Source organism: Montipora capricornis, chromosome 3 (genome assembly GCF_036669925.1).
Source record: "Montipora capricornis isolate CH-2021 chromosome 3, ASM3666992v2, whole genome shotgun sequence".
In the NCBI taxonomy this organism is placed as follows: Eukaryota; Metazoa; Cnidaria; class Anthozoa; order Scleractinia; family Acroporidae; genus Montipora; species Montipora capricornis.
The window spans coordinates 45,683,189-45,697,281 of record NC_090885.1 but is presented as its reverse complement, the minus strand read 5'-3'; the positions used below and the strand labels follow the sequence as shown (position 1 = coordinate 45,697,281).

The window sequence follows — 14,093 nt, the reverse complement described above, 5'->3', positions numbered from 1 at the left end:
AGGACGATGTTTCTTACTGAGTCATACTCGATTGCCCACTTTGAGTTTAGGACGAGGATGTGACTTCAGTCATTTGCCGTACGACTTGGTCCACATGCTCTCTTTGTTCTGGTGGGTCACGTCGTGTGGTTCCATACCGATACTCCAATGAAAACTCCTATTGTATTCGTCGAGTAATTGGGGCAGTACACTGAGATAGGCTCGCGTATTACGGGCTGTGAAATAACGATACATGCATTGCTTCAACGTATGATTAAAACGTTTAACCACGGACGCCTTGGCATCCCCGTGAGTTGGGAAATGGTGAATGCCTTCTTATTTACAAAAAAATAATCCAAAAAAATGCATCATTTGCCTAGACGGAGCCACACATGCTGGAAAACCTGGTGTTCACAGCCATGTGCCATTATCTGGGCAGAAGGAGATATCCGAGGCACCGGTCAGCCCCCGGGAAGATCTCCTGTTGCAAACAAATGATGCACGACCGGTGCCTCTACGCTTTCCTGGCGAACCAGTACGGATACCCCCACAGAACACAGAGGGGAGAATGGCGATGTCCTCACTGCCGAACCCGTTTTGTAACAAAGGCTACACAAGACTTTCCCAAGACTGTCAGAGAATCTTCACCACCAGATCGGGACAACATCAGGAGGAGGCTATTCAATGACTAACCACACTGCCTGCACCAGTCCTCCCCATGACTTGCCATCCTCTTGTCATGTTCAATCAGCTGACCACCTTTATGGTGCTTATGTTTATGATGCTGTGGCTCAACCCCACACCAAGAAGCATGTTGCCCTATCTTGTTTACTTTTGTGCCTCTTGTTATTTGGTTAATGGGTTCTGGATCCCATGACCCTATTTTAGGGACAAGGTTTCGCACTGGGCCCCTCGCACATTCCCGCCTGTAAATAGTTTTTGTTTGTATATTAAACCGTTTATGATTCACAAATAACAAATCCTGTGGCCTCTCTTTTTCACATCGGCCATCTTGAATTCCGTGACGTCATCCCCTCCTCCTATTGGCCATTTTCACATTCCCCACAATACACTTTGTTTGCCCCCAAATTTTGCATAAACTATTGTTTTCAAATGCTCTTGGGAATATGCAGTGTCCCAAGAGCATTTGAAAACAATGGTTTATGCAAAATTTGGGGGGGGGGGCAAACAAAGTGTATTATGGGGAATGTGAAAATGGTCAATTGGCTATTGGACCCTATGACTCGGTTTTGAACTCGGCTTGTGATTGGTCCATTCAAAAAATTTAATGAGATGCATCGGTTTCTGATTGGTTAAAAAATGACGTCATCGCGGCGGCCGTCTTGTCGACCCTAGCCCAGAACCGGGGGGGGGGAGGGGTTTAATCCGGATCTTGGGGTAGGTTACATGGGCATTTTGATTTTTTGGACTTTGACCCCCATTTCTAAACCAATCAAACCCTCCTTAGAACGTGTGCACGTGATAATGGCCGCTCGGATGACGTTATTTTTTACCAATCAGAAGCCAATGCATCTCATTCATTTTTTGAATGGACCAATCAGAAGCCGAGTTCAAGCGGGCCAATAGCCGGGTCAGATGGGCCAATAGTACTACTAGCCAAAAATTCTTTGGCGAAGGTACAAGAAAATGTACACTCTAACACCTTATGATGGTTAAGTGTGTGATAATTACACACCATTTGTGTGCATGATAACACACCTTATAACAATCAGTTTGCTACACACCATATATTCATGAGATGCAAATGTTCTTCAACTGGAGAAGTCTGAAAAAGCCATCATAACACACCTGCTATTTTTTACTTGAGGTGGCTCAAACCAGTTTCAACACTTTCAAGACATCGTGCTATTTGGAAGGAATAGCAAACTGTCAAACAGCAGTGCATTGGTGTCATGTGAAACAACAATAAGTGGTCAATATTGTGACATGGTAACAATAGCAGAACCACCTCAAAACACCCCTTAAGTGATAAATAGGTGAAGTTAAAACTCTTCTGAAAAAATTTAAAAAACCAGAGCCGATTGAGAGCTATTGTGAAATTGTAAAATTTGAAATGGCTGAGAAGTTTTAACTTTGGAGAGAGTGTCATCTTAGCCCGAGGAGCATTTTCCAGCAATCAAAAATGGAGGTGACCGAATTCGTTTTTTGATATTAAAGCGTTAAGGGAAAAAAAAGGGACTTTTAAACATGGCTTGCCTATATTAACATTGCAATACCATAGCATCCTGTTAACAAATAATTGATGTTTCGTACGGTACTATAACTTTTTCAGGTCGTGAAACTGTGTGGTAGTGTCCATGCTTCAAATTTTGGTGATAAAGTAAACTAATGGCGACAACAAGGACATTTCGTTGGTAACACAGTAATATAATATTCCTAAACTCTCAACAAACAACGCGGAGATTTACGTTTCTCTATTTGCAAGATTGTAACAAGAAATCTCCTTTAGGGCAAAATTCCAAAGCTTAGTGGTGTGCGCTTGTGTCGTTGCACATCATTGTTAGTGGAAAAGGTCAAATGTCATTTTACTCTAGTAACCCTGTTGTCTGATTTTGCTTTTCAGTTGTCCCCAGACAAGCTTCACCTTTTCGATAAACTCGAAGACTGCGGTGTGATTTCACATGTGCGACTTACCATTTACCCTGACGGAGGTGTTAGCCGGCTGAGATGTTGGGGTGTACCTGTTTCCGCTAAATACTGCAAATTATGAGATGGCGTTTATTTGATGATTTAGCCTTCAGTCGGAGCCAAGTTTTTGCAGTTGGTCTCATATCTGAGCTATTAATTTTTTGTTCAGTTTAATTTCCTGCTAGCCTGCAGCGTCTCTGTTTCCCTTGATATTTTGAGGTGGGGCGAAATTCATTCTAGTCCAAATTGAGGGACATTACACGACTTTTGCGACACATTCATTCTCATCGTTATGGATTCCGAAATCTGCACCTCAATCTTAATTATTCCTTCTCTATCTTTCTTTTTAGACTCTCTAAGGTTGTCAAAGGAAAAGAAGAAATTCATATTTGTATAAACTTGTCGTATTATGTTTGGAGGTTATCCTGGTTTTGAATGACAAAAGAGGAGAGTAATGAATTTAAACTGGAAAGGTGGAGGAATAGGAATTCGTTGGTTTTCATATGTTTAGTTAACACTATACATAGTGGAATCCACATAGTTTATTGCATGTACACGGTTTATCTGAAGACCCTCTGAAGAGACTGGTGCCTTACGTTTCATTAATTTACTCATGTTCCCCCAAAGATGAGCGTAAGTCTGGATTAAAAAACGTTCACTGCTTGTCTGTCATTTTCATTTTCCTTTCAACGGTGTTCTCCACAAGGTAACAAAATCTCTGTTTCCCTGGGCCCACAACTAAACTAATGCGCCGAGGTTTTTCTTCATTTGCTCTCAATATATCAATGCTGGTAGATTAAAGGCCACACTCCAGTTGGACCTAAACAGCTTCTTCAACTTACACGAACTTCGGCCTGTCCCAGTGGACCAAATTAAAATGACTACCCTTGTTCTAGAACGCACCAAATCCATGGAACTAATGGGGTTCCAGATCCAACGCACTATTGCGCAAAATTAAAAAAAAAATTATATCCTTATCTTTATTCCTGCCCAAGTCAGCGTAGCTCTGTTTCCGCTCAGATTTCTAAGACGGCACCAGGGTAGTAAAAAACAGTAATCTTGTTTGCCCCTTTAAAAAAAATAGGTCATTACTGTCGTAAAGAATCGACTAATTGACAAAAAATTGTAAGTGAACCATTCTTATGAACAAGGGAACGTCGATGAAGTCAAAATACCCCGCCACAGACAATGTCTTGCAGGTAAATTCCTTCCCATGGTGGACTCAAAAGAAGCGGAAATATTAGGTATTAATTGATCGACTTCTAGCCGCCATTCAATCTCAAGACCATGGTGAGGAGCCGATTGAGAGGAGCAATTCCAACGCTTAAGGGGATAAACGGGAAACGGCTTGGTCATGTTCTAACAACAAGCTCGTAGTTGAAGATCTATCTTCTTTTATTGATGCTAAAGTCAATGACGTTTGCCACCTTGAAATTGAGAAACTTAGAACCGAAGCAAGCAAGTGTTATGCAAATGAGCTGGTCATAAATCTGCATCTCATAAATTGCAGGAGTTGGCGTCCCGCCACATCATTTTGAAACAGGAAGCTAATTCGCTACGCGGAGAGAACAAGAGCTTTGTAACAGCTATAAGCCTTATGAACAACAAACTCCAAAACTCCAATGAAGAAATGTTTTTCCCTACGATTTCTCCAAATTTGCTGGACCAAATATTTGAAGGTGTAAATGCTGTATCACCAGTGCATAACAAGATATCCCCCTGGGCAACTGTTAACAATGAGAAATCCAAACAGAGGAGCAAAGGAAAATGCAGCAAAAAGGCACAACTGTCAACGAACGCAAATCCAACCGAATCATCACAGTGGACTATCGAACGAAATCAAACTAGCCATCAACAGCGGAGGACTTCGAATGCAGCACAGAACTCGGAATCCTTTTAATTCTGACTCCAGTGGAAATCCTACTACAGATCGCACAGAAAAAAGCAGCTTGTCTTCATAGCTGGGGACTCTATTATTCAACACGTCCAGGGTTGGCATCTATCAACAAATGACAGACATTTGGAAGTCAAATCCTTCTCGGGTGCTCGAATTGCAGATATGGAGGATTACGTAAAGCGCTTGCTTAGAAAGGAACAACATGAAATCATCCTCCATGTTGGAACTAATAACATCCGTGATGAATGTCCGCGGAGTGTCCCTGAGGGCATTGTCAACTTGGTAACTCAGATTCAACAGGATTTTACGACTACCCGGGTCAGGTAACTTAGAATTAAACGACAAAATTATGGAGGCCAATAAGATCTTGAGGTCGTTTTGTTGCTCCCGTGAGCTTACATTGCTCCACATCACTAATGTATATTAACTTGTTTAAATCGTAGGGGTGTCCACAAAGCTCTGCACAATTTTCGCTCTACACTCCCAATGCAAGTCCTGTTCCTAGTTCTGTTCAAGAGCCTTTTGCTCCTAACTAACAACGAAGACCTTGGAGTCGTCGATGTACACCTTAGCATAGAATTAGCAACGACAATGGGTCCAAATTATATTCTGAAACTCCGTTCACTTCGCTCTCATAACAGCAACGATCGTTTTCAACCAAGACTAAAGGCACTTAGGGCAATGAAACTCCTTCAGTACAGCTCTACTGCTATGATATTGATTATTCTCTTAGGCGATGTCTCCCCTAACCCTGGATGGATTAACTCAAGTTTGCAGAAACCTGGCTTGAAGATTGGTCATCTGAACATCAGGAGCCTACCTAAACACCTCGACGAACTAAGGATTTTTCTACAGGACAATCCATTCGACGTATTCTGTCTTAATGAAACTTGGTTAAATAGTTCTTGGCGCGACGGCGAGCTTTTAATTGTAGGTTATAATCTCGTTCGGAAAGATCGCAAGGATGACCAACGTGGCGGCGGTACGTGCTCGTTGCACGACGAAGAACAGATATAAGCTCGATTGATGTTGAAGCTTTATGGCTTGAATTTACTTTCCCGAACAGGAGTAAAATCCTGGTATCCTCGGTTTATCGACCGTCTAATGTTGAGGTGAAAGATTTTATTGGCAAGTTTGAAAGCCTTCTTGACTATTCCTGCAGTGAGGGGAAAGAAACAATCATACTCGGCGATCTAAACTGTGACCTAGTCGCTAAGAAAATATCTTCTGACATTAAAGAACTGTGCATGTTATTTAAAGCTTATCAACTTATTCAGCTTATCAAAGAGCCGACGAGGATTGTTGAACGATCGTCCACACATAGATTTAGCCTTCACAACAGACCAAAGGAAGATTTCTGATTCTGGTGTTTTAGAATGCTCCATTAGCGATCATTCCGTTGTTTACATCATTAGCAAAGTTAGATCGTCGAGGGGCCCTATAAAAACCATCAAATGTCGGAGTTACAAAAACTACTCAGTCCCAAATTTCATCAGAGACTTATACTCTGCCTCCTGGGATCTCATTAGCACCTCTCTCACGGTCGATGAGGCGTGGACTTCTTTTAAGACATTTTTGTCACCATTGCTGATTGACATGCACCAACACGCACAAGAAGAACTCGTTCTAACAAGCTCCCTTGGATGACCGATCAAATAAGAGCGCTAATTACTCAACGAAACTTTCATCACAACTAGACCCTCCGTAAGGGTACACTGGGTTGCCTGTGGTACGTGCATCGTTCCAGAGTTGGGGTTTGTAGCCGATATAACGCGCGCTCTGATTGGCTAATTGTGACTGGCCCACGGGCCGATTACGGGCTGGCTCGCTCGCTGCGCTCGGTCCGTACTGCCACGACCTCGGGCCAATATTTCCCTGGCAGTACGGCCCTTGCGCTCGGTTAGTAAGAAGTTAGTAAGGGGTCACCCAGAAGTCATACCAGCAAAGGCCCTTTGGCTCACAGGTCCTCACACGTTCGTACGACGAAACAGATCCTTTTCTGAGGTTAAAAACCTGGCTACCGGCCTAACTCTTTTTCCTACTTTCCCAACCGCAAGAAAACCGCGGTAAATCAGCCAAAAAATGTTTTTTTTTTCTCAAAAATATTTAAAGTTAGGCTGAAAAATACATCATTTTAAATCTAAGAAAATAAGCTTTCTAACAGCATATAACTTATTTACAGACAACTGAAACATTTTATAAAAGCGAAAGTTGAACGAAAAAATTTAAGAAAAATAACAGTAAAATATGTTTTCCAGGCAAAATTTGGTCATTTTAGCGTTGATTACGAATTTTTGGATGCAAAACTAAAATTTTCTGCAATTTATCTCCTTTCTTGGACATAAATTCGACCGAAAACTGATGAGGCACGAATATTTTTAGATTTTTAGGAATAATAGATAACGTGGATTCAATGCGTAACGTGATAATGCGATAAAAGTGTCAAATTTGCGACCCATTGCTAACGGCAACGGAAGCGATCGCATTACGAATAATTAACCTCTGTTGCCAAAAACCACCCAAATAACCGGTCAGTGTAAAACGCAGACTGCAGACCAGGGATAAAATGCAGACTGAGGGTAAAATGCAGACTGCAGATTGCAGACTGCGGGTTAATAAAATAATAATGAAAAAAGAGTTATAAGAGTATAGTAACCGTTTGTACTTTCACACTGAAACCCCAACACAGCTCCCATCGCTTTGGTTGCCCCACTGCATGTTTTAAATCCGGATTTTCATCGAACTCTGTAAGAATTGAAGCTGTTTGAATCCTTGTTGTTGTTGGAAAAAGGATAGTTTCGTTAAGTGAGTTGCTTTTAGGCAAAGAAGTGACCATCTTGTAATTCAACTGTCCATTTTGCTGCACTGAACAAAGTAATCGAGTAATTACCCAATAACTCAATTAATTTTGACACTCATGGCTACAATACCAATTAACAAAGACAGAGATAACGTGGATTTTGCAATCATTTAAAGTTTCAATTCAGTCAGCTTAAGCCAGTATGACTGAGGTGTAAAAATTTCTTATTAGGATCCTTTCATTCGCTTTCGTGTACGTTGTGTTTATCCTTTAGTTCACAAGTTCGTTTGTTTTGCATCTGGAAGATGTAATTTTCAATTATAACCTCTCCCTAGGGGTTATCACGCATAGCTTAACCAATGAAATCCCCGCGTCCTAATTTATGGAAAGCCATAACTTTCTTACGTGATCATTCGTTATTACATGATGTGGTTTCACCATTATGTGATGTGGTTTTATGATTATGTGATGTGGTTTCATCATTATGCGATGGGGTTTCACTATTACGTGATGTGGTTTCATCATTATGTGACGGGGTTTCACCATTACGTGATGTGGTTTTGTCATTATATGATGTGGTTTCACCATTATGTGTTGTGGTTTCATCATTATGTGATGTGGTTTCACCATTATGTGATGTGGTTTCACCATTCCGTGGTGTGGCTTTGTCATTATGTGGTTTTGCCATTATGTGATGTGCTTTCACCATTACGTGATGTGGTTTCATCGTTATGTGATCCTGTTTCGTCATAATGTCATTTCTTCGTTGCGTGTTGTGGTTTCTCCATTATGTGTTGTGGTTTTGTCATAGGGTCATGTGCTTCGTGTTTACTTACCATCACTTCCGGTGCCAAGCCTTAGTACCCAGTCTTCACACCCCACGACAAATTGCAAGCAGTGAATCATCATGTGTCATATATAGAGTGATGATTTTACATAACCCATAACCAGGAACAAGTGATGGAGAAGATCCTTAGGGAACTAAAGTTGGAGTCTTTATTTCCGAAATTTGCAGCGCAGCGTATCGAGCCTGAAAACGTCTCAGCGTTGTCTGATGAGGAGCTTTCTTGTCTTGGTGTGTCTACGATTGGGGATCGTCTTCGTGTTCGTGGCCTTTGTGCCAACGCTGAAAAAGATCATCCTTCGATGGCTGCAAATGTTCTTAGCGAACGCATGGCTCTTTTCAGTGGACGCAGCAAAAGTAGTAGAAGGGAGAAAGGCAGTTACGAAACGGTCTTGGAAGGTTAGTTTCATCTGTGTAGCCAATCGATATCAGAGCAGAATTCCCTCGTCTACAGACAAACAAGTCCTGTTCCATGCTGGACTCGGCATGAAGAAAATCAAACTTGACTTAGAAGATGATGAGCATGATGTGTTGCAGAAGATAAGGTGTGGCGACAAAGGCAATGATGGCGAGATCAAAGGCTTTTCCGCAGAAGAAATCGCAAGTTAAAGAAAACATGAAAACATGGTGTCTTAGGTCTTTCATCAGTATCTGTTTATTACAGATAATGCACTTTTCTTTAACTTGCGATTTGTTCTGCGGAAGGATGCTAACTGTGCAAAGGTTCTTCTGTATTGGTGGCAAGTACAGTTTGGATTGTGATCCAACATTTGCCTTGAGATCTTTCGCAGTCCAGGAACAGTTCAAAGGTGTTAATACCTTGCAACCCGAAACACAATACATAATCTCGAATCCTCCTGATTCCTTTAACTGTGGAAAGCCTTTGATCTCGCCATCATCGCCTTTGTCGCCACACCTTATCTTCTGCAACACATCATGCTCATCATCTTCTAAGTCAAGTTTGATTTTCTTCATGCCGAGTCCAGCATGGAACAGGACTTGTTTGTCCGTAGACGAGGGAATTCTGCTCTGATATCGATCGGCTACACAGATGAAACTTACCGTCCAAGACCGTTTCGTAACTGCCTTTCTCCCTTCTACTACTTCTGCTGCGTCCACTGAAAAGAGCCATGCGTTCGCTAAGAACATTTGCAGCCATCGAAGGATGATCTTTTTCAGCGTTGGCACAAAGGCCACGAACACGAAGACGATCCCCAATCGTAGACACACCAAGACAAGAAAGCTCCTCATCAGACAACGCTGAGACGTTTTCAGGCTCGATACGCTGCGCTGCAAATTTCGGAAATAAAGACTCCAACTTTAGTTCCCTAAGGATCTTCTCCATCACTTGTTCCTGGTTATGGGTTATGTAAAATCATCACTCTATATATGACACATGATGATTCACTGCTTGCAATTTGTCGTGGGGTGTGAAGACTGGGTACTAAGGCTTGGCACCGGAAGTGATGGTAAGTAAACACGAAGCACATGACCCTATGACAAAACCACAACACATAATGAAGAAACCACAACACGCAACGAAGAAATGACATTATGACGAAACAGGATCACATAACGATGAAACCACATCACGTAATGGTGAAAGCACATCACACAATGGCAAAACCAGATAATGACAAAGCCACACCATGTAATGGTGAAACCACATCACATAATGGTGAAAGCACATCACATAATGATGAAACCACAACACATAATGGTGAAACCACATCATATAATGACAAAACACGTCACGTAATGGTGAAACCCCATCACATAATGATGAAACCACATCACGTAATGGTGAAACCCCATCGCATAATGATGAAACCACATCTCATAATGGTGAGACCACATCATGTAATAACGAATGATCACATAAGAAAGTTATGGCTTTCCATACTAATTGCTCGGAATACATGAATTCTTTGTGCATTTAGTTGCACCGAAAAAAGACAACCGAGATTATTCAGGTACTCAAAGTAATAATTGTTGGTTTTTCGATCGATTTCCCTCGATGTACCGGTGTGACAAATAATTTGGAACATTGCAATGCATCTGGAAGCGCAAAAACAAAGCACAGATGATTTCAACGCGTACGATCGCATCCCCAAAAGGTGCAGCGACCTGCAGTCATGATAATGTGAGTTGTTGACAGATGTAAAACAGGATTGTCTTTCAAGCAATCTTTATTTTATCCTTATGACTCGTTTTTTTTATTATTAATATTTATTTTACCCTCAGTCTGCATTTTACCGCCGGTCTGCAGTCTGCAGTCTGCGTTTTACACTGACCGCCCAAATAACCGATTTTTCGACGGAAAATTCATCCCAGAGGATAAAACTATTCACTGGACATATAATAAAGGTAAATATGTTCGAGCGAAAGCGAAAACAAGCGAATATTTTGACGGAAAACACAATAATGTGAGCGGATCAAAGGAACATGTGGTGAAGACACGCAATTGCGGCATCGCTGCGACAATAATCTTACCTTAACCCAGTAAAAAGGCACAAAAGACTGGATCATCTTATGAATGGCAAGAATATCGATCACTCAGAAACAAGATAACTGTAACCATCAAAGAGGCAAAAAGGGCGTATTATTCTAACCTGATTCAAGAAAATAAGAACCATTCTTGCAAATTATGGAGTGCAATCAAGTCTGCGATTGGAAGTGATGTTAAAGCTGGCCAAATTCAACCTCCGGAAATTGAGGGTGAAGTCGTCACAGATCCAAAGCTACTCTCAGCTAACTTTGCTTTCTTTAAATCTATAATACCAAATCTACGGCAGACTCTACCAGTGCCAGCGGTCCCACCCAGTTGCTCTCCTCAATTACTAACAGGTGCACAATTTAGTTTGTCACAAATAACGGTGGATTTTGTTTACAAACAACTGAAATCACTGAACTCCAAGAAATCATCTGGTCTACCTGATATTCCTGTGCGGCTTCTAAAGGATGGGGCTGAAGCTCTGGCGAGACCCCTAACCCTACTTATGAACAGATCGATCAACGAAGGAACGATACCGGCTGATTGGAAACATGCTATTGTCACGCCGGTTCATAAAGCTGGATCGAAATCGGATCCATCGAACTTTCGGCCCATCTCAGTACTTCCCGTCTTCTCCAAGATACTTGAACGGGCTGTCCACCGTATGGTCTACAACTATTTACAGAAGCATAGGCTTTCTGCTTGAAAACATTGACAAAGGACTATTAACTGGCCTTATATTTTTAGACCTAAGTAAGGCCTTTGACACCTTAGATCATAGCATCATGTTAGATAAGTTAGCTTTACTAGGAATGAATCGCTCTGCTGTCCAGTGGTTTAGGTCCTATTTAACCGAGATAGACTATTGATCGAGTTACGAGTTGAGTTGGGTATGAGTTGAGTTAGAGTTAAGATTGAGTTAAAATTGAGTTAATATTGAGTTACGGTTTTTGGCATATTTGGCACTTAAATCTAATAAATATTAAGTAGAAGTCACTGGAAAGACCATGAAACACCGTTTTCGTGAAGTGCACAGGTGTATATTTACGAAATGGTTTTAAACTGATCAAAACAATCTTGAAATTTCATGCATGGCAGTATCCTTGTTTACCAGTTTACCAGTTTCAGCACTTGGGACTCCTTCGATTTGACTACTGTCTGTTTTGCTGTTATGTGGTCTCATCGACCAATGGTCCCTTTAGAAGATTATGCCAAGCCGACCATATGGCTGATGAAAAGACCACACCACAACACTGTGTGGTGCGATCTTTAACATCTCACAGAGTTAATGAACATTGAAGTTTGTGAGACGGGACCTGCGATTTATAGTCCTTGTTCGCGAAGACTTGAAAGTCTAACCATTTGCAGATGTTATTACAAAGGCAGTACCTTCTCCTCAATTATTTTAAGACCCTGAGTGTTGCGAGTCCGTCCGGAGTCGAATTCTTCGATCTCGTCCATAACAAACTGAGCCACCGGCGCGCGGTTGTTCCGTCTAGCGATCAAGTCTATCGACGCAGAAAAGATGTCTTCTTGTAAGGCTAAAGATGGGTTTTACTGTTAAGCCAGCTTATAGCCCCGGTAGCTAAACGATTAAACGTGCCGTTTGTCATCCAGCAGCGTGGTTTTCATGATCGGCTATCACACAAAATTATCGGAACAAGTGATCCGCAATGAGGGTTTGTGTAAAATCCGGAACTCGGAACCTGGAACCCGTTTTTTCCCTTACTGACCCTAGCCTCGGAAGTGCCTTTGTCAGTTCTCATTTACGACACAGTGTCCGGCAAAAACAAAAGAAACCGTGAACGAAAAACCAAAATTAATTAATTAGTAATTAACAAGTAACTTCGAACGCTTGCCGACGACTCTTCGATTAACTATCAACATTCCATTGGGTGAGAACCAGAACCCGAAGTGCGCAAAGATGGCAAGTCTTACCATGTAGAAACGGGAAACAGAAGGTGAGCGAAACAAACATCAATTCATATTGTTTTCCCTGATTAGTAACAAGTCATATTCTAGAAAAGGGTTTTTAGGCCTAGGGTTAGACAAATGGAAGGTTTAATGTTGGGTTACTTTCGGAAAGGTAAAAAAATGACCTGCAAGTACGAGTGACCCGTCAAACTGAAAGTGACTTTTGTTTTAGACCCGGCCCAATCTCGGTCTTAAATTTCTGGGACACTTGATGCGACGCATAAGTTCACCCCCCCCCCCCCCCCCCCCTTCCTTACGAAGTTGTAGGGAAAAAAAATATTGACTTTTCTCATGAATGCCTAAAGTTATAGCGCAATCAACATTTAAAAGGGGGGAAGGGATTGCATTTTGGGTTGGTGTCACCATCTTTTTGGCTGGAATTGTAGCTAGGCAACTAGACGTCATAATCAAGCATTACTTGATTACTCGAGGTGCAACTGCTTGGAACCAACAGTCAAATCAAATACGTGAGATAAGGGATCTTGCAAGCTTTAAACGTGCGATATCCTAGGACACATTTTTTTACATGGCTTGTTCCTATTATTACATAGTAAATTATGTTGGTTACTAATATTACTATTGTTTAAATTTCTTTGACATTAAATAATATTTAGCGCTAAGTTATACCTAGTTTATTAGTCGTCTTAACATTTATATCTTGTAATTCTTGTAATTTTTTGGCATTTATATTTTGTAATTCTTACACGGCATGTCTGAAAACCAGCTTGCTGAGCCATTTACCGTGTTTTAAATAAAGTTGATTGATTGATCTTGTCTCTTTCAACTTTGCAGTGAAATGGTTTTCCGACATGTGTGACTAGGTCAAAAATGTTCACTTACTTAAATGCTCGGCTTGCATTACAAACCTTCGGTGAGTAGCAAACGTGACAATCGTGTTTTACAATTTCAGCGATTATGAGCAAAGAGCGTAATGCGGGCTCTCTTCGTCGTCCTCTTCCGCTTGATGATCGATCATGATGCCGCACGACAAATACGGTTCATTGTAGCCGCCGGGCTGGCTTTTTATGGCTTACCCTTATCCCTTTGAAGACATCGTTTTGACGTCGATAGACGAGCAAACGAGCAGCAACGAGAATGATGCCTTAAAAGGTGTAATAATAATGACATTGTTTTGATCAGTAAAGCCATGGAATTTTGCAAACATTTATGCAAATATAGCTTTCAACACGAAGAAAACAGTTTTCGAAGTGACTTGTACTGAATATTCACTACTTTTAATTCCGAAAAACGCCAAAAACTGTAACTCAATCTTAACTCAATCTTAACTCAAACTTAACTCAAACTCAACTCAAACTCAACTCAGCTCGTAACTCGATGAATAGCCGATCCCTATTTAACCACGCGCACTCAAAGTGTTTGCGTAAATGGGCTCTTGTCTGAACCCCAGTCTATACCTCTCGGGGTCCCCCAGGGTAGCGTGCTCGGCCCTTAATTA

The 14,093-nt window shown here is 41.4% G+C and overlaps 1 protein-coding gene across 1 annotated transcript in view; it reads left to right on the top strand.

Moving 5' to 3' along the window:
- LOC138043272 (allantoicase-like) overlaps positions 1–3,290 on the top strand; it is a 74,412-nt gene extending 71,122 nt beyond the window's left edge. Inside the window, exon 12 of the mRNA XM_068889465.1 lies at positions 2,564–3,290. Coding sequence (XP_068745566.1) covers positions 2,564–2,710 — 147 coding nt within the window. The 3' untranslated portion in view covers positions 2,711–3,290. The remainder of the gene's footprint in view (positions 1–2,563) is intronic.
- Positions 3,291–14,093: the final 10,803 nt, after the last annotated feature.